Source organism: Meles meles, chromosome 13 (genome assembly GCF_922984935.1).
Source record: "Meles meles chromosome 13, mMelMel3.1 paternal haplotype, whole genome shotgun sequence".
NCBI lineage: Eukaryota > Metazoa > Chordata > Mammalia > Carnivora > Mustelidae > Meles > Meles meles.
In genome coordinates this window covers 51,663,168-51,681,387 of record NC_060078.1, presented here as the reverse complement: position 1 = coordinate 51,681,387, position 18,220 = coordinate 51,663,168, and the positions used below count along the sequence as shown (strand labels likewise).

General features: G+C 41.1%; 1 protein-coding gene across 2 annotated transcripts in view; it reads left to right on the top strand.

The window, feature by feature from the left end:
- Nucleotides 1-9,717: 9,717 nt before the first annotated feature.
- HTR7 (5-hydroxytryptamine receptor 7) overlaps nucleotides 9,718-18,220 on the top strand; it is a 78,297-nt gene continuing 69,794 nt past the window's right edge. For both annotated transcript variants that reach the window (XM_046026351.1, XM_046026352.1), the window contains exon 1: nucleotides 9,718-10,262. In XM_046026351.1, coding sequence (XP_045882307.1) covers nucleotides 9,718-10,262 — 545 coding nt within the window. The remainder of the gene's footprint in view (nucleotides 10,263-18,220) is intronic.

The following is an 18,220-nucleotide window of genomic DNA, read 5'->3' as shown; positions in this document are numbered from 1 at the left end:
ACTGGGTTAGCCAAACAGGTTCGACAGGGGAGATGTAAAATTGAAATCTGTCCGTTTTCCAGCTGAGAAGTGAACAAAGTGGCACATATCCCACACATTGGATGTTTCCACATTTTTGGACTTCATTAAATGAACTCTCGAAGATGGATAAATTATCCGTCAACGTAAAATTGTGGAACTACAGTTTACATCGGGGCTTCTCAAACTGGACCGCGAGTCTCACCTCTACCCCATCCTGCGGTCCCCTCCCCCGCCTCCAGTTCTTCGGAGACCCCGTACGTGGTCCCTTGTGCATTACGGGTAAGCAGCAGCTCTGGCCGCATAAAACTGGTTTGACAGCAACAGAATCGCCCCGTACTCCGCAAAATAAGAAGAGCCTACTGACTGGGGGGTTAAATGTCCAGACAGTACCAAAGTGCTGTAAACGTTTCTAAACAGTTTCAATTTCTGTACTTAAAACAAACAGTACCTAGATAGTTTCTGGTCTATGGACCACACCGTAATGATTAGTCCTTCTTTACATGCTTTCTTTCCTAATTTCAGAAGGCAGTTTTAAGAGGGCGCTGTTCCATGTGGTAGCATGCAATTCTCCTTCTGGTTAAATTTAATAAAGAAGAAATACTTTGTTTTTTCCCCCCAGTACTTGATATTTCCTAAGTAAGAACAAGAATTTTTTTTACTTCTGTAAATAGAACAAGGTCATGCAAAGCAAACTCCGCTTTTCATCAGGAAATCTAGGGTTAATTTTGCAAGATCATACAGGCATCTTCACCTATGACCACAGTATCTAGAATGGTCAGAAATAGGACCAATGCGTAGTGAAGGGGAATAAGATAACTGATTCTTTGATGTCAGCATTAGACTAAAGAGGGCTTCTTTCTTTGAAAGTCATGGTGCTTTTCTTGTGAACTGTACGGTTTAGACTTCTTTTCCCATTTTCACCCCCAGGCCTAGGTGAGGAGTAAATGAAAGGGGGAGAAAGAAAATGAATAGAGAAAAGTCACTGAACGTTTTATTGAGGACCAGCTAATTCCGTGAGTACTTACTTGGATATCTTATTTAATTTTCAAAACAACTATGAGTTAAGTACTGGCTTTTTTTGTTTGTTTGTTTTTTGTTTTTGTTTAGCAACATCTGCATTTTACATCTGAGAAACCTATGGCTCAAGTAATGGGGATAGGTCTATATATACACCCAGGCAGTTTGGCTCAGTTTTCCCTTCCTGTATTGTCTCCTGGACAAAGCAAGCAGTGGAGAGAGTTGGAGGTTGGGAAAGGAGGAGGGAGAGATAGGATGGGATGGTGATAGGGGAGAAGAACAAGGAAGAAGGGTCAGAAGTTGGCCTGCAGGGGAAGCTGAGGCAAAAAGGATCTGGAGTTTGAAGGAGACCCTGAAAATATCTGCCTGGAAAATAATAGTACCATATAATTGCTCTGTGTACTTTGTGTCCATTATCTGATTTATCCATTTTTGTATCCACTCTGTATCCATTATCTGATTAATCATCACAATCAGCCAATGAAGGAGATATTGTTATTCCTATTATATCTGAGGTCAGAGAAGATGGATGGCTCTTTAGTCATTTCCTCTTCCTTGAGGAGTTTAGAAAGAGTGACTTTTGGTATCCAAAGCAACCCTTAAGCCCTTCTTGGTCTCTCCAAAGGCCTATCTTTCTTGAGCTTGTCCCCAAAAGTCAGTGTGTGTTCAGCTAATCTTTGGCTTTATCCTCTTTTCACTTGGTTCTCCTTTCGTAAATGAGCACTCCCGTGGGCTCCTGTCCTCTGGCAGCTTATGGTTGAGGTGGGGGACAAGGCGAGAAAGCAGTATTATAACACGATTTGCACAGATGTGTCAGGTACATCTGGCAGGGTCTTCTGTCCCAGATTGAGGGGGAGTTTGGGGGATTTGGAGGAGATAAAGGATGTTTTCCTGGAGGAGGGAATGCTTGATTTAGATTTTGATGGATTGAATTGAAAAGTAACAAGATGCAGAAGTCTGGGGTTTATCCACAATGGGCACAAATAGACAGTGCTCAGTCAAAATTTGCAGATTTAATCAATGAACCCATGAGCTCTTGTTCACCTTCATACTCACATCATCACAACTGTAGCTGTTGGATCGTATTCATTTATCTAAACACACGGCCAGAAGTTCACTGAACTGTGTGTATGGTATGCTGGCATGATACACCAGCAACCCCCAAAGCACCCCTCTTTTATTCCCAATGATGAAGCACTTAAAGGAGCCCTTGTGCAGATTGGAAAATGGCACCCTTCCTCTAGGCAGACTTGTATTTGCCCCCATTTGCCACATAGCTGGTAAAGCCAAAAAGTGTGTGTATCATATGAGTGATTGGCTCAGGGGATTGTGGAGGCTGACAAGTCCCCAGATCTACAGGTGGCCCTCTGGAGACTCAGGAGAGCTGATGTAGCTCTTGTTCTGAAGGCCAGCAGGCTCAAGCCCCAGAAAAAGCTGATATTTCAGCTTGAGTCCAGTGACAGAAAAAAAACACAAAACAAAAAACCAAAAAACATTGTCCCAGCTTGAAGGCATCAGGTGGGAGGAATCCTTCCTTATTTGAAGAAGGATCAGACCTTTTGTTCTATTCAGGCCTCCAACTGGGGATGAAGCCCCCCCCACCCACCCCCCCCCGCCCCCCCCCCCCCCGTATTAGGGAGGTTAATTCTGCTTTACTCAGCCAACTGATTCAAATGCTAATCTCATTCAGGAAAACAAACAAACAATGTTTGATCAAATATCTGGGTACCCTGTGGACCGGTCAAGTTGATAGATAAAATTACTCATCACCGTGGTGCTGCCTTGGAATTAGAGCACATTAAGTGAAAACAAAAATTGCTCAGGCAACTACAACTTCTTAACCGAAGGCAAGTTTACAAAGACTGTTTATTGAAAGCAAGAGAAAGAACAGGTCCTAAACAGAAATTAGCGTTTACAAACATGGTAACTATAAATGCTATTGCTGAGGATGTTAGAAATACAGCTTGGAACTTGAAGGATAAATGACCTTTAAAAATCAAGTTATTTTGGGCATTTTCTATTGCAGTTGATAATCAAGTAGATATATAAAAGCTGTTTGTGTTGTTGAAAATTTCGATATGACTAAATATCATCTGGAAAAGTGCCCCCCAAAAGGCACATCATTAGGAAGTGGCTCCGTGTGTGTGTGGAGAAGAATTTTGAAAATTTTGAAGTAGATTTGTCAGAACTGGTAACCATGACTACAGATGGGATTCCTGCAGGGGTCATTTTTAACATCAGACTTATGGAACATAAGCACAATGTGACAAGATTTTGTCAAGACACAGAGTCTTAGTCAATTTATTGTACTATTGACTAGAAACCATTCTGAACTCTAAACTTAAACACTATACAAAAATAATAGTCGTGGTAGTTAACCACGCAGTTCATACTCCAAATAGCTGTAAATGGATATAGTGGTTGTTGAAAACATCTTGAATCGCAGAAAGAGATTTTCTTGCTAATGTTATCAAGGAAAATATGTCCACCTTGGCTCATCAGGGAAGACTGGGTCAGATATAGTCTTTTTGGTTGATGATATATCTCCTTTAAATATTCTGATATCCCCCATCTCCCTTTAAAAAAAAATCACATAAACTGATTTGTTCATAGATAGCAAAATTGTGTCTTTGGGAAACTCATCTGGCTAAGGATAACCCAGGTCATTTTCCGCACATAAACTGGTTTCCAGCTATGAAAATTATGGTCTAACCTCATACTGAGTATCAAAACTATGATCCAAAAAAGGTATTCTGATTTAAACATTTAAATTTTATGATAATACTGCTTAACTTGTCCTTTCCAATTTATGTCATTACTATGAATGAAAATTACACAAGGAAGTTTTCCTCTTTAAGGACCTATATAATAGCCTCAATCTTGCATCTTAGCCTGGAAAACATAAAATACATATATTATACTTTACAGAAAATATCTCATGAACCATTATTTAAAACAATGTTCCATAACAGTATTGTTGCCCTCTCTTCCACCTCCCAGCCAACCCTGGGCGGGGGGCACTTGAAAATTTATGTGAGTATTTTTTTAGACTTATTGTTGTCACAATAATTGAGAGGTGAGATGGTTGATACTAGCTTTGGCAAGAACTGCCCAGGGATGCTAACAATCCTGCAATGTGTGAGAAAATCTTGCAGAATGAGCACTTGCTCCTTGTCCGGCATGGGTAAATCTTGATTATCTTTTTTTTTCTTTTTTCTTTTTCTTTTTCTTTTCCTTTTTTTTTTTTTTTTGCATCTAGAACCTAAACAAGTTTTATATATAAATGCACAGCAATTTTTTTTTTACAATTTTTTTATATGCACAGAAGTTTCCAGGAATGTAACTATTGAGTAAACAGAGGGAAGCCTGTGCTTTGATTTGCTTGGAATTATGAGTTGGTTATAACTGCAAGAAAACTAGAAGAGTTGTTCCTCATTTCAAATATCATGTCATTGCAGTAATAGTGCTGCTGTTATTTGAGTTGACAATACAGCACCCCTGCATCACTCTGCATTTGTAGCCCTCACGTTTATGGTGACGCACACATATGCACATTACCTTTATCGACATACATATATGTATATCATCATCTTAAAAATAAAATCTAATACATGTTAAACAAGTAAGTATATATATTTAGCCTTTACTTACAAATAGTACATGTAAATTAGAAGTACTGACAATTTTCAGTTAATTTAAATCTAAATTTAGGATGCCTCGGGGCTCAGTGGGTTGAGGGTCTGCCTTCAGCTCAGGTCATGATTCCAGGGTCCTGGGATTGAGCCCCATGTCAGGGTCCCTGCTCAGCCAGGAGTCTGCTTCTCCTCTGCCTCTCCCCCTGCTTGTTCTCTCTCTCTCAAATAAATAAATTCTTTAAAAAAGTAAATCTAATTTAAACTATTAGAATCTAAACATATTTATTAAAAAAAGTATCCCCCATATTTATGGAACCCTGTCCTCTTTCTTCCAGCCTAACTGAAATGTTAGTTCTGTGAGTTCTTTGGTTTCCCCAGTCAGATCCAATACCTCTTTCCTGTGGACTCAACCTTAGTTCATACCTATTTGCATATCGTACTACAACTTGTATTATTAGACTCAGTAAACATTGGCTCAATCAATGAGTGAATGCTGCTTTTATCAGTTTTTCTTTACATTTCTTTAAATTGAAGAATTTAATTTTTCTTTTAATTAGTCCTTCAGGTTCAGAGATCGAAAGCCAACATTGCTGAATTTGTTCCCTGACAAAAGCTCTCCATGGCAGTTTTTCTCTTTGTGGAATTTATACTGAGGAACAAATTTCCCACTAGGCGGCGCGCACGTACCACGTATATTTCAAAAAACAGTCCTAGTATGAAAAAAATTGAGTAATTTAAAAATAAGCGTTCTTGGATCTATCTGTTCTTTGATTTTCTATTTATCTTTTCTTATGACAATTTTTAAAGGTTACATTTATTTTGTAAAGAGAATGGAAGTTTTCTAAATGGAAGGAACCAAAGAAAAAAAGTACATTTTTGTCGTCAGCCTTGGGAGATAATGCAAACAAAGGTAGCATAATTAAAGGATGTATATATCTAAAAGAAAACCAAGCTCACAATTCACTTTTAAGCTGAGAAATTCTTTTACACCATGAATGACACTTGGTTATAGGCATTATTCTACACTCAGTTCATTTGACAAATGTTTATTGAACACCAACACATGGAACAAATAAGAAAATAATCCTTGTCTTTGGGGAGTTCACAGTTTAATGGGAGGATAGTCAGGTAAATATAAAGCATATTTGGGGGCGCCTGGGTGGCTCAGTGGGTTAAGCCTCTGCCTTTGGCTCAGGTCATGATCTCAGGATCCATGGATCGTGCCCCATATGGGGCTCTCTGCTCAGCAGGGAGCCTGCCTTCCCCACCCCCCACACCTACTTGTGATCTCTCTGTCAAATAAATAAATAAATAAATAAAATCTAAAGCATATTGCTCTGGTAGATGCTAGAATAAAGATATGGGAAAAAAATGCTTCAGGAATCTAGAAAGGATGAAACTAGCTATGGTAAAAGGGGTCACAGAGAGAGGGGCATTCCTGGTTCCAGGTTAGCTAGCTGCTCTTATCCCAACTGAGCCTCCCCAATGTCTGTTGACAGATTTCAGTCATTGTCATGAGGATGGGTGTTCTGAATTCTGTCCCTGTGCTACTGCCCCACAGCCCAACTGGTAGTCATAGGGTAGGGTAGTATTTGGTTATTGGGATCAAGAGACACCCCAGGGAATAGTTTAGTTGAGTGAGGCAATGGGGTATTGAAAAGTGAGAAGCTGAAGAACTTTGGAAAAGTAAGAGTAATTCTGTAGGAAGCCAGCAGCATCGGACGTTGGACATTACTGGAACCCCAGTCAGCATGACATTAGTATGCTTAACTGACCAGTGAGTTGCCAGTGGGTCCTATGACTTAGAAAGCTTTACTTTATTTGTGTTTCTTAAAGTAAATCTAGATTGTCAGAATATGCTGGTTTTAGGGGAAAAGACTCTCTAAGTTTATGTCCTATGGATGGGTATGTGTGTGTCTGCATAGATATGATTAAGCATATGCTTTGGATGAGCTATGAGTACCTAGAGGGAGGAAGAGCTTATAAAAAGACGATAATTCCTGTTGTAGGACTCGGCAGCTCTTCTCTACTACCCCAGAGCAGTTTTGAGAGAGGGAGATTACCAGTTGGAAGCATCAGAAAGCTGTAGTCTCAAGTACCCTCACTGACAATTTTATGAGACCGTTGTTATAGGAAATGAGAGTCTAAACAAGGTTTCATACTTCTTAAAGCAGCAGAGTTATTTTTTAAATGAAAGAAATAAAAGGGATGAAAACGAACAACACGATTTGATTTAAATGCCAACACTTCTCTTATTCTCTCCAGTGTAACTGCCAAAGAGTAGGTGGGCAGGGGGAGGGTGAAGGAAGCAACACCTTGGTATGGATTTTAAACACTAGGAAACCAAGGACAAAACAAATAACAAATTTAGGTGAGTATTTAGGGATTTTGTGGATATTTTTTAAAAACTCTACCTTTAGCTTTTCATTACAAGAAAATTATGGAAATGTATACATGAGATTTTTAGGGTTTTTATGAAGAGAGGATTATTTGTTAGTCAAGATTAGAGAGAAACAAAGAATTCCAGGTAGTTCTGTCAGGATCTCGAAATAATGATAGATGAAATTTAAACTCAACATAAGCAGGGTAATGTCGCAGAAGCTGAGATTTTCAATAACCATGTTTATGCATTGTGACAGCTTATAAATTAAAAATCTAGCAACTCTAAGGAAATATACCCAGCCATCACCCAGGATAATGTAATAGAGGTGACGGCTCTATAAAAAGGGGAGTTTGGACCTGATGCTGTATAGAAAATGGAAGAGGAAGTCAATTTGAAAGTAGTACTTTACTGATTATTTGGCATCCTACAATGAAAAAATGAATGCTAAAAACATCAGAAGCTGCTATGAAATAAGTAGGCGTGGTAAGAGCTGGTAGGAATATAGGTGGCAAATTATATTAACTGTAGATTCAAATAATAAAACTATTGCTTTTAAATTCTTCGTATAATTCATTAATGTGGGCTATTGTTTATGAGAGCCAAGACAATCTAAGTTGGCCTGATTACTTGGGGGGAAAAAGAGGAAAGTCAAGATAAGTTAAAATGATTGAAGAGTTAAAATAAGAAAAGTCAAAAGTAGCTTGTGAAATTACCACCTTAGAGAATTTTCAAGAGTTCTTGAGACAATTCTAAACTCAAAACCAGAGAATTAAACCATTTCAGTGTAGTCGTATAAGATCTTGGCTCACTCATTAAACGTCTCTCAACCTCTGTTCCCTGTCTTGAAAGGTAAACAAATGGTTTCTTCGATGCCTTCCAGCAGCAAACTAGTTTTCTTTTGTCTGAAATTATGTTTAATACTAACGTAAGTAAGATTGAAGACATTTCCTCATCCATTTTCTTAACTACTAAATGGTATTGCTTTGTGGCCTACCTAACTTTCACTCTTCCTCTGACTCAATGTATTGATCTACTTATCTCAGTCAGAGAGACCCTGAAATGGTCATAAATAGTGACCATTAGCCCACCATGTAGGTTTTGTTGTTGTTGTTTTTTACTTAAGAATATTCTGTTTTTAAGTGTAGAGAGAAGAATATGGACATACTAATCAGATAAACCTCGGTTTGAAACTTAGCTTTGCCTTTCCAGCTGAATGCAGTAGTCACTGTGTTTCCTTATCTGGAAAAATAGGGCTAATACCCACCTTGAAGAATGAATTATTCAGCTCTCAGATCAATGCATTTTGAGGTTTGTGTTCCCTTTCTTCCTATTTATAATCTGCTAGGGCCTAACTAGAAAACAGATTTGATTATTTTTAGAGTCTTTAAGGAAATCACTGCTGGTTTACAATAAAACCTTTATACAAAATGCAGTGAAGTAAGTGTCAAATAGTAAAAATCAGCCACTCTGGCAGGGTTTGAATATCAAGGGGGTTTTAGACGATATGCGCTAAGTCAACATACACTTCCAGGGCTCTTCTGCAGAACATTATAACCGCTCATTTCTTTGCTTATGGGCAAGATTTCCAGAATACCATGGGAAAATTAACCCTTATTTCAGTATATTAGGCTTTGAAGTCGGAATAGAAAAGCTGCCAGGATCTATTTGCAGAGCCCGAAAGGCCTGTGTCTAGACGCTGGAGGGTTAGTCACAATGGGTTTAAGCTCCGTGGTGGTCCCTTCCCCAGAGCCCCCAGCTCCTCCTGGGTGCCAAGACCTGAAGGCATCCCACCCTCTCCCTGTTTTCTTCTGAGCTCCCACCCCCACCCCAGTCGGCTGCTTCTCCTTTTCCATCTTCGCTTTCTCCCAGAAGTGGTCAAAATGGGAAACGGAAGTATCTATTTGTTGCTTGGTGTGGTGCTCGAAAAGGTTTTTTAATTAAGAAAAAAAAAAAAATCCTTTTCAGGTTCTTCATTTTGCAGTGAGTCCGAGCGTCCGCCGGTCCCCTTGTCCTCCCCCATCCAAGTGTCGTTCATTCTGTGAGGAGGCTCGAGTCTGTCGGAGGGGGTCTGCGCCTCCAGCCGCACAGAGGGATCTGGGAGCAAACCGGTTCGGGATCCCGGGAGGCGCGGGGAGCACCGCCCCACGCCCGGCGGGTAGGTGCGGGAGAGGCGGCGGCCCGGCCCAGCCGGGGAATCCTGTCCCGGGAGCCGGAGGGGCGCGGGCAGCGGCGGCGGCGGCGGGGACGCGGCGCGGCTGCCGCAGGGGAGCGGCGGCGGCGGGCGCGAGGGGCGGGGCGCACTCCGCAACTTCTGCCGCTGCCTCCCGGGCGCGCTCGGCCGAGGCGCGCGGCGGCTGCGGACTGCGGGGAGCAGCCGAGCGGTGCCCGCGGGCCCGTGAGCCGCGCGTCCCGGGCTTCCGTCGGTGCCGGGGGCGCCTCCCGCGTGGAGTCTCGGCGCGGCCGCGCTCCGGCGTGGTCCGCAGCGGCTGGGGCCCCGGGACGTGTGGGGCTGCGGGGCCGAGCAGAGGCGCCCCCCAGCGGCCGGCGCGGCCCCATGGCTGGGCCGGGCGGAGCGGAACCGGCGAGGTGAAGCCCCCGGGCCGGAGGCCGGAGCGCGTGGCGGGGGCGCCGGCTCCATGGGCAGCAGCGCACAGCGGCACGATGATGGACGTTAACAGCAGCGGCCGCCCGGACCTCTACGGGCACCTCCGCTCTTTGCTCCTGCCGGAGGTGGGGCGCGGGCTGCCGGAACTGAGCCCCGACGGCGCCGGCCCGGTCTCGGGTTCCTGGGCGCCACACCTGCTGCGCGGGGTCCCAGAGGTGACGGCCAGCCCGGTGCCCACCTGGGACGCGCCGCCGGACAATGCCTCCGGCTGCGGGGAGCAGATCAACTATGGCAGAGCCGAGAAAGTTGTGATCGGCTCCATCCTGACGCTCATCACGCTGCTGACGATCGCAGGCAACTGCCTGGTGGTGATCTCGGTGTGCTTCGTCAAGAAGCTCCGCCAGCCCTCCAACTACCTGATCGTGTCCCTGGCGCTGGCCGACCTCTCGGTGGCCGTGGCGGTCATGCCCTTCGTCAGCGTCACCGACCTTATCGGGGGCAAGTGGATCTTTGGCCACTTCTTCTGCAACGTCTTCATCGCCATGGACGTCATGTGTTGCACGGCCTCGATCATGACCCTGTGCGTGATCAGCATCGACAGGTAAGGGCCGGGCCGCCCCGTCCCGGGTCCGGCTGGGGATGCGCTGACCGCTCCACCGCGAGCGCTCGCCTTTCTTGGGAGGATAAACCAGACTCCTAGGCGGGATGAAGGGCTGCGCCGAAAACATCAACCCCCACACATCAACCCTACACCAACCTAGCAACTTCAGTTAGAGCGGAACCTATATGCACCTTGAAAAGAAGAGCCCGAAATGTTTTAGTGAGGGTTTAAAACCAAAGTTTAAGTATTTTAAACATTAGCAGTTCCAGCAGGGGGTCCCTGGGCTTGGTTTTTAGAAGGAAAGGATTTGATCCTTTCTGAGCTTGACAAACCCTTGCTGTGAGTCTGAAAGTGTCATTTCTTACTTTAAGAAATCAGTCGTGAAAAGGCTCCTTGCTTCCAGATTGTGGGGAGCTCCTCCCCAGGCCAGTGAGGGGACTGAGGAGGGTTCCAGAATTGGGGTTCTACATATCTAAACGTTGCACCCCTATGATTGCTGATTCCAAATCTCATTCTCCTGGAAGTCTGATTTTAGCGTTTGGCAGCGCTGTCTGTATTCTGCAGCCTTGCTGACTGGAGCCTTACTCCCTGTCTGAATGGTTGGTTCTAGTCTTTCATCACATCCCTTGAGAATCTTCTCTTACGAACTCCCCAGTGGAGTAATTGCAACAGAGGCTGACCATCTGTCAGAGATACTGAGGGGAAAATTTCAGTAAAATTCTTGGGTGACAGATTGGGCTAGGAGACCCTGAGGTTTCTTCAGACTCCAGGATTACAGGATGCTGCAATGGAGCTAGACTTTGGTCCCCGAAACACTGTGCAACTGACAACTTGAAGGATGGTCCCAATGTCCTTTGGCCACGTAATAACTCTGTTTCTCTTTAAAGTGAAATATTAAACCTTAGTGTTCACCCACGTAATTCTGCTGGTGTTTTAAAACTGGCACAGGACTGTATCCTGTTGTGTTTAATGATACAGAGAAACGATTGCTTATTTTCTTTGTGGACCTATGGAACCTTTAAATATATAAACCCTTCAACATAGAAGAAATAATTGATGCCTCCACACTTAAAATGACAGTGCCTCAAAGGATGGTGTAGCAGGAAGCTGAGATTTTCTTCCTTTTCCTCCCTGCTATTTGCGGTTTGTTGATATTTAACATGTTGTCCTATTTTACTGCTTGACCAGGGTTTATAATTACTGAATAAAGGGAATGATAGGAAAGGGGATTATTTTCAAGGAAAAAATATATTGTAGCTGCATTTAAAGATCTAGGTTATTTTTAAAGAATTGATCCTGCCATTTCATATATCATGTCAGGTTGGAGCTTCTGAGAGCAAACAAGGAATTATTTTTAAGAGCAGTGCACGAATGGCATATATGAGAATATTAGCTCCAAACTTGACAGCTGAAGTTCTGAATTACTGTAGTGAAGAATGACAAAAACATATGCATTCACAGTCTGGCTGTGGCAACAGGAAATATGAGAGTGCACTCAATATACATAGTATATAAATGAATTGTAAGCATAAAAATTGAACTGCTAAGCCAACCAAATCGGTGCTTCTTGCATGAATGGAGTCCTTTTAAATGGAACTTGGTGTAGTACAACACATGCCAATTTATGCTGCAAGAAATGCATTTATAATTTTTCTTCCTTTCGTAATTGATTAGTGATATGTAAACAGCACAGTATACTGACTCATCTCCTAACACAGGCGGTGCTTCTGCCCTGCTGGACGCATTCAGGTTTGGCTTGGGACCACCCTGAGGTTCCTGTATATGAGCTAAAGGCTTGTCACTCAGGGTACATATGTGACTTACCAACAAGCAGCAGGAATGTTTCCATGACAGAGGTTAATCCTTCTTGGCAAGAGCTTCCGGTTTCTTTATCCAGTATATCCTTACGATTGTCACAAATTGTGGTAATATAGGAATATAGATTCTATCTCTTTATTTCCTGTGAGAATTGCTCCATTGGTGAATTCGTCTTCAAAATTATTTTGGGGGATGAACATAGGTTTTATTTTTTTTTTTCTGATAAAGTGAAGAGCTGATAACACTGGAAGATGCAGATTGCTTTTCTTCCAAGAACACACAAAAGTAAAAATGAGAAAAAGGAAAATGCTTTCGATATCTAAGAATTATTTCTGAAGAGACTGTTTTTTTCAGTTCCATTGTAGACTATGACCAATGACATACAAATGTACTAAGAAAATATGAAACATTTTAATCTTCACTTATTCATCCCCTCTTGAGTACAAGGTTAGGTTACAGGGTGCTTTGTGAAGTATAATCAAGGATGAATAATAGTATTCCTGCTTTTGAGCTCTAACTGTATTGTGAGAATTTGGATATCTATTGAGCATTTAAGTCCAAAATGGAACTCTTTGATTTTTCTTAACCACACCCCTACCTTCACAGGGATGCTTTTCTGGCCTTTTTCAGTGCAGTTTCATGCTGTTCTTCTGCCCAGGCTTCAACACTCCCTTCCCCATCCTTCTCAGATAATGATCCATGATTGTTGAAAATGTAGCAGTCATTGGAATGGGAGCTTCATTATCTTTCCACTACCAAACAATCTTTCTTACATCTGTTCGCTTTTTATTTCTGCCCAGTTAAAGGGCGAAAAGACATTGTGTCCTGGCAAAGACTAAACCACCTGCGCTTCACATCCCATCCCCTCTTATCTCAAGGATTTTGCTCCTTCCTTGATCCTGCTTCTCTTCTTTGTCTTCAGTGTTTCCTCTCAACTGGATCAAGCTTGATCTTTTATTTTCCTCTGGCCTTACTTCTCAGTTACTGCTCCACTTCCCAGTTAAGCCGCTCAAAGAACTGTGCCCACAAGCTGTCTTTATGTCCTTCCTCCTTGGTAGGTGAGTTTGGCACTATCAGGTCTACTGGAGTATTTTAACTGGCCTTGTTGGTTTCTTTTCTGTCCAGTCCATTGTCAATGAAGTAGCTAGAATGGTCTCTTAAAAAATCCTGTTTTAAGTGAGATAACATTTATGTATAGCAAAATGCACAGATATTAAATGCATAGCTTGATGTGTTTTACAAATGTCTATACCCATGTAACCAATATTCCTATCAAGACATAGCATATTTTTATAATTTTAGGAAGTTGCCTTGTCCTCCTTTCAGAATGATCTTTTAAAAATAGAAATCGGGGCACCTGGGTGGCTTAGTCGGTTCAGCGTCTGACTCTTGATTTTGGCTTGGTCATGATCTCAGGGTCCTGAGATCTTTGAACCCCAGGTGGGGCTCTGTGCTCAGCAGGGAGTCTGCTTGAGATTCTTTCCCTCTGTACCTTTCCCCACTTGCTCTCTCTCTCTCTCTCTAAATAAATACGTCTTTAAAAAAATAAAAATAGAGATCAAGTTATATTTTATATATAGTTTAAAACATATAAAAGAGCTCTGTACATTGTTTAGATGAGTCCAAGGAGTAAAGGGAAAAAGAGTGCAGAGGAATGATGAACACCTCACTCATGGGAGTGGTTATCTCTGGGTAGGGGCTCTTATAATGAGGGAATAACACACATACCAACTGTATCAGTAATGTTTTGTTTCTAATTTTGATGGTTGATACAGTCTTGTTATTCTTTGTATAACTTTCTGTTAGTCTGAAATATATTTTTAATGTCTTTTGGAAATACATATAGAAAACAAACAATCCTAAGTATAGAGTTTGATAAATTTCCATAAAGCGAACACTTTGATGTAATCTGCCACTAGATCAAGAAACTGAATATTACCAACCTCCCAGAGGTCTCTTTCTGCCCCTTTCCAGTTTCTGATACTCCAAGGATAACTTATCCTGACTTTTTGCATCATGAATTAGTTTCACTTGGTTAGAACCTCATATAAATGTAACAGTATAGTGTGTACTCTTAATTCGGGCTTCTTTTGCTCAATATCTCTGTGATTGACCCATAGTTTATAGTCTGTCGGTATTTGATTTTGTTTTATTTTATTTATTTATTTTTTGGGTAATATTCCATTTAGTTTATCAGTTCACCTGTAGATGGACATTTGAATTGTTTCCAGTTTCTGAATGCCACTAATAGTGCTGCTATAAGCATTTATTTGTATACAATTCATTTTGGGGACATGTTTTCGTTTGTTTTGGGTGAGTACAATACTGTATAGTAAGGTTCCTTATTGTATTTTAATTCTGTTTACCCCCGTACATCCTTTCTGTTACTGTTGTCATATATTTTAATCTACATATTTAGAAAATCTAGAGGTGCTTGGGTGGCTCAGTGGGTTAAAGCCTCTGCCTTTGGCTCAGGTCATGATCCCAGGGTCCTGGGATCGAGCCCCACATGCATTGGGCTCTCTGCTCAGCAGGGAGCCTGCTCCCCCCTCTCTCTGCCTGCCTCTCTGCCTACTTGTAACCTCTGTCAAATAAATAAATAAAATCTTTAAAAAAAAATCTATTAGATATTATTTTTGTTATTTTAGGCAGTCAGTATTCATTCTTATTTCCCCACATGTTTACCTTTTCATTGCTCTTTTTTTTTTTCCTGCATTACCATGTTTTCATCTGGGATTATTTTCTTCTGCCCAGTTAAACTTTCATTAACATTTTTTTTTAAAGTGAGGGTTTGTTAGTAACAATTACTATCAGTTTGGGTTTATCTGAAACTGTCTTAATTTTGCCGTCATTTTTGAATGACATTTTCTCTGAGTATGTAATTCTATGTTTGAGGGGTTTTCAGCACTCTAAAACATTCTTCCATTGTCTTCATATTTCTGTCATTTCTGGAGAAAAATCAGCCATTCACCAACATTATTATTATGCTGTTGAAGATAATGTGTGTTTTTTTCTTCTGGTTGCTTTTAGGATTTTCTCTTTGTCTTTGGTTTTTATCAGTTTTTCTAAGATGTCCCCAGGTGTGGCATTATTGATTATTTTTTACTGTTTATTTGCTGTCAACCCTGCTGGGATTCTTAATTTTTGTATTTGTGCATTGATGTCTCTGATCAGTTTGCTGTTATCTCTTTAAATAATTTTACTTTCCCATTCTTTCTCTCTTCTGTGTCTCAAATTTATATAATTTAGAACTTTTACTCTGTCACACATGTCTGTTACACTCTTTATTTTCCATTTTATGCTGTGCTTCAGTTTTGAGAAATTTTTGACCTGCCTTCCAATTTACTAGTCCTCTCTTCTGCTATGTCTAATCTGTTGTTCAGCCTTATCTATTGATTATTAATTTCACACTCCTAGAAGTTCCAATTGATCCTTTTTTTTTTCTGATTTGTTCCTTTTCGTTGATTTGAATTCTCTGCCTTATGCATGTAATTTCTCCTTCTTGTTATTATGTTCTTGAGTATACCTAGGCTCTTTTTATACTAATTTCAATATCTGAATCACTTGTGGTTTCTTTGTGTGTGATCTATTTGTTTGTTTTCCTCTGGGTTTTGGGTCTACGTCTTGGCATGCCTAGTACATTTGACTATATGCTCAACATTTAGCATGCAAAATTATAGATGTTGTAGATGATGTTATTTTTCTCGAGAGAAAATAGCTTCTAGGCAAGCATATTGGTGGACTTATTATTGTATTCCATTTAGGGGTTGTGCTAACTATAGGTGATGTTTTAATTTTGATAGGGCTCTGTCTGCTGCTGGCCAATGCCTCTTCCCGGGGTGTAGCTTTCCGTGGGATTTCAGCTAAGAGCACGAGTTATTCTCAATGTCTTCTCCTGCTGGCTTGTTTAGTACTGTAACTGTTCTTCTCTCAGCACTGTAAGACTGCTAAAACTCCTACTGAAATCCTTTTGGGAGCTTTCTCCTGGGCCTCTCAGTCCCCTGCCCTGCACAACTTCAGCACTCAACCAACATCTTAAGGGGAGTACCAGCCAAGCGTTGGGCTTCGTTTTCTGCTCCTTCCTTCTTACTGGGATCTTGGCCTCTTAGGTCTTTAATTTCTGTCTTTCTATCTTCAAGAGACTGCCAAAATTTCTTCTGGTATTGTTGCTTCTTCATAAGTAGTTCTGCAGAGGCTCTTTGCCTGGATCCTCTGCCCCTTCCCCTCACCTAATTATGGCCAATGTACCAAGAGAAAGAGTGGCGGCAGAATTTTGGCTTACCTCTCTGTGGTTCTCTCTTCAGGATTATTTTGTCCTCTCAGCTCCTGGTTGTCTCAGAAACTCTGATGGCTCCAAACAGGTGTGAGTGTGTGTATGCCTCTCTGTGCTTTGTCCAGCTTTTTTCGTTGTTTCAGCAGAAGCATTGGTCTGAAGCATCATGCATCCTCATCATAGCTACAAGTGGATGTGCGCCTGAAATATTTTAAATATATACAAATACAGAAGTATAATTATGTAAATTGCTCTTCTGAAAACCTTTCATTGGCTTTTCATTTCACTTGAAATAAAATTGAAACTGTTTAGCGCATCTGTAAGGTCCCTGATTTGTCCTTGCTTCACTTCTCAATAACATTTTATACCACATTCCCTCTTGCTTTCCAAAGTATATAGTTCCAATGACCTTTGCAGTTTCTCCATCATGCCAGATTCTTTCTGAAATCAGGCCCATTTCATGCAAACCCATCAACTAACATATTTGCAAAACTATGATTTCATGTCTAGAGTTCTATCCCCTAATATATCTATTCCCTAATATATATTTTTTAATCCCAAGTTGGAAAGCCTGAAAGTGTGTAATGCTCTAGAATGGCAACAATTAAAATATCTGAAAAATACCAAGTATTAACAAGAATGTAGAGCAAAGGGTACTTTCATACTTTACTAATAGGGTTGTGAATTGGTGAATCTCTCTGAAAATAGTTTTGTGTTATTGTGTACTGTCGAAGATAATTCAACCTATGATCTTGTTATCTTACCATTAGGATTGTATCAGAGAGACTCTTGTCACCAAAAGTCTTGTATAAGAATATTTATAGTATGGGGACGCCTGTGTGGCTCAGTCAGTTAAGCCTCTGTCTTCCGCTCAGGTCATGATCCCAGGGTCCTAGGATTGAGCCCCTGCTCAGCTGGGAGCCTGCTTCTCCTTCTCCCTCTGCCTGCCGCTCCCCCTGCTTGTGCTCTCTCTCTCTGACAAATAAATAAATTTTTTTTTAAAAAAAGAATATTTATAATATCCACAGACTTGGAATCCTAAAACTTGTAATAATACACATGTGCATCAGTTGTAGAATGAATACACAATTGTGGTATATTTGCATAATAGAGTACTATTCAATAGTGGTTATCTAATTTGAACATGTATCAGGACTATCTGGAGAGCATATTAAAACACAGATTGCTGGGTCCCACCCCAAGTTTCTGATTCAGTAAGTCTGGGGTGGAGCCAGATAATTTGCATTTCAGATTCCCAGATGATTCTGATGCTCCTGGTGTGGGGACCTTACCTAGAGAACTACTGCTATACAACAATAAAAATGAATGAACTGTGGTCAAAATGAATCTCAGAGTAATATAAACAATTTTTTGTTCCAAAAAATTTGAAACATATCTAACAGTCAGGAGTATAGTATGAAGAACCTAATATATCCATTGCCTAGGTTCAACAGTGATCAGTTTATGGCCCATTTATTCAACATTGTGACTCCTCCATCTTCACAGTATTTTAAATCAAATTTCAGACATCATGTCATTTCACATAAATACTTTGGGGTCACAAACGTAATGCTGGGCAGAAGAAGCAGAATCCCAAAGAACACATACAGTGTGATTCCATTCATATAAGTCTGAAACAAACAAACTTGTTTAGAGACCTAGGTAAGTGGGAATTTTAGAAAGAAAAGGGAAGAGATATAGATCATGAGACCAAGGAGAGTGATTACCTCTGGGCTTGCTTCTAAAGTGCTGTCCTGTTTTACCTCTTGACTGTAGTGATAATTACAAGAATGTTCCCTTTTTAAATTACCGCCAAAGCATCCATGTATATTCTAGGCACTTTCCTGCTTCTGCATTTTGTTTTATC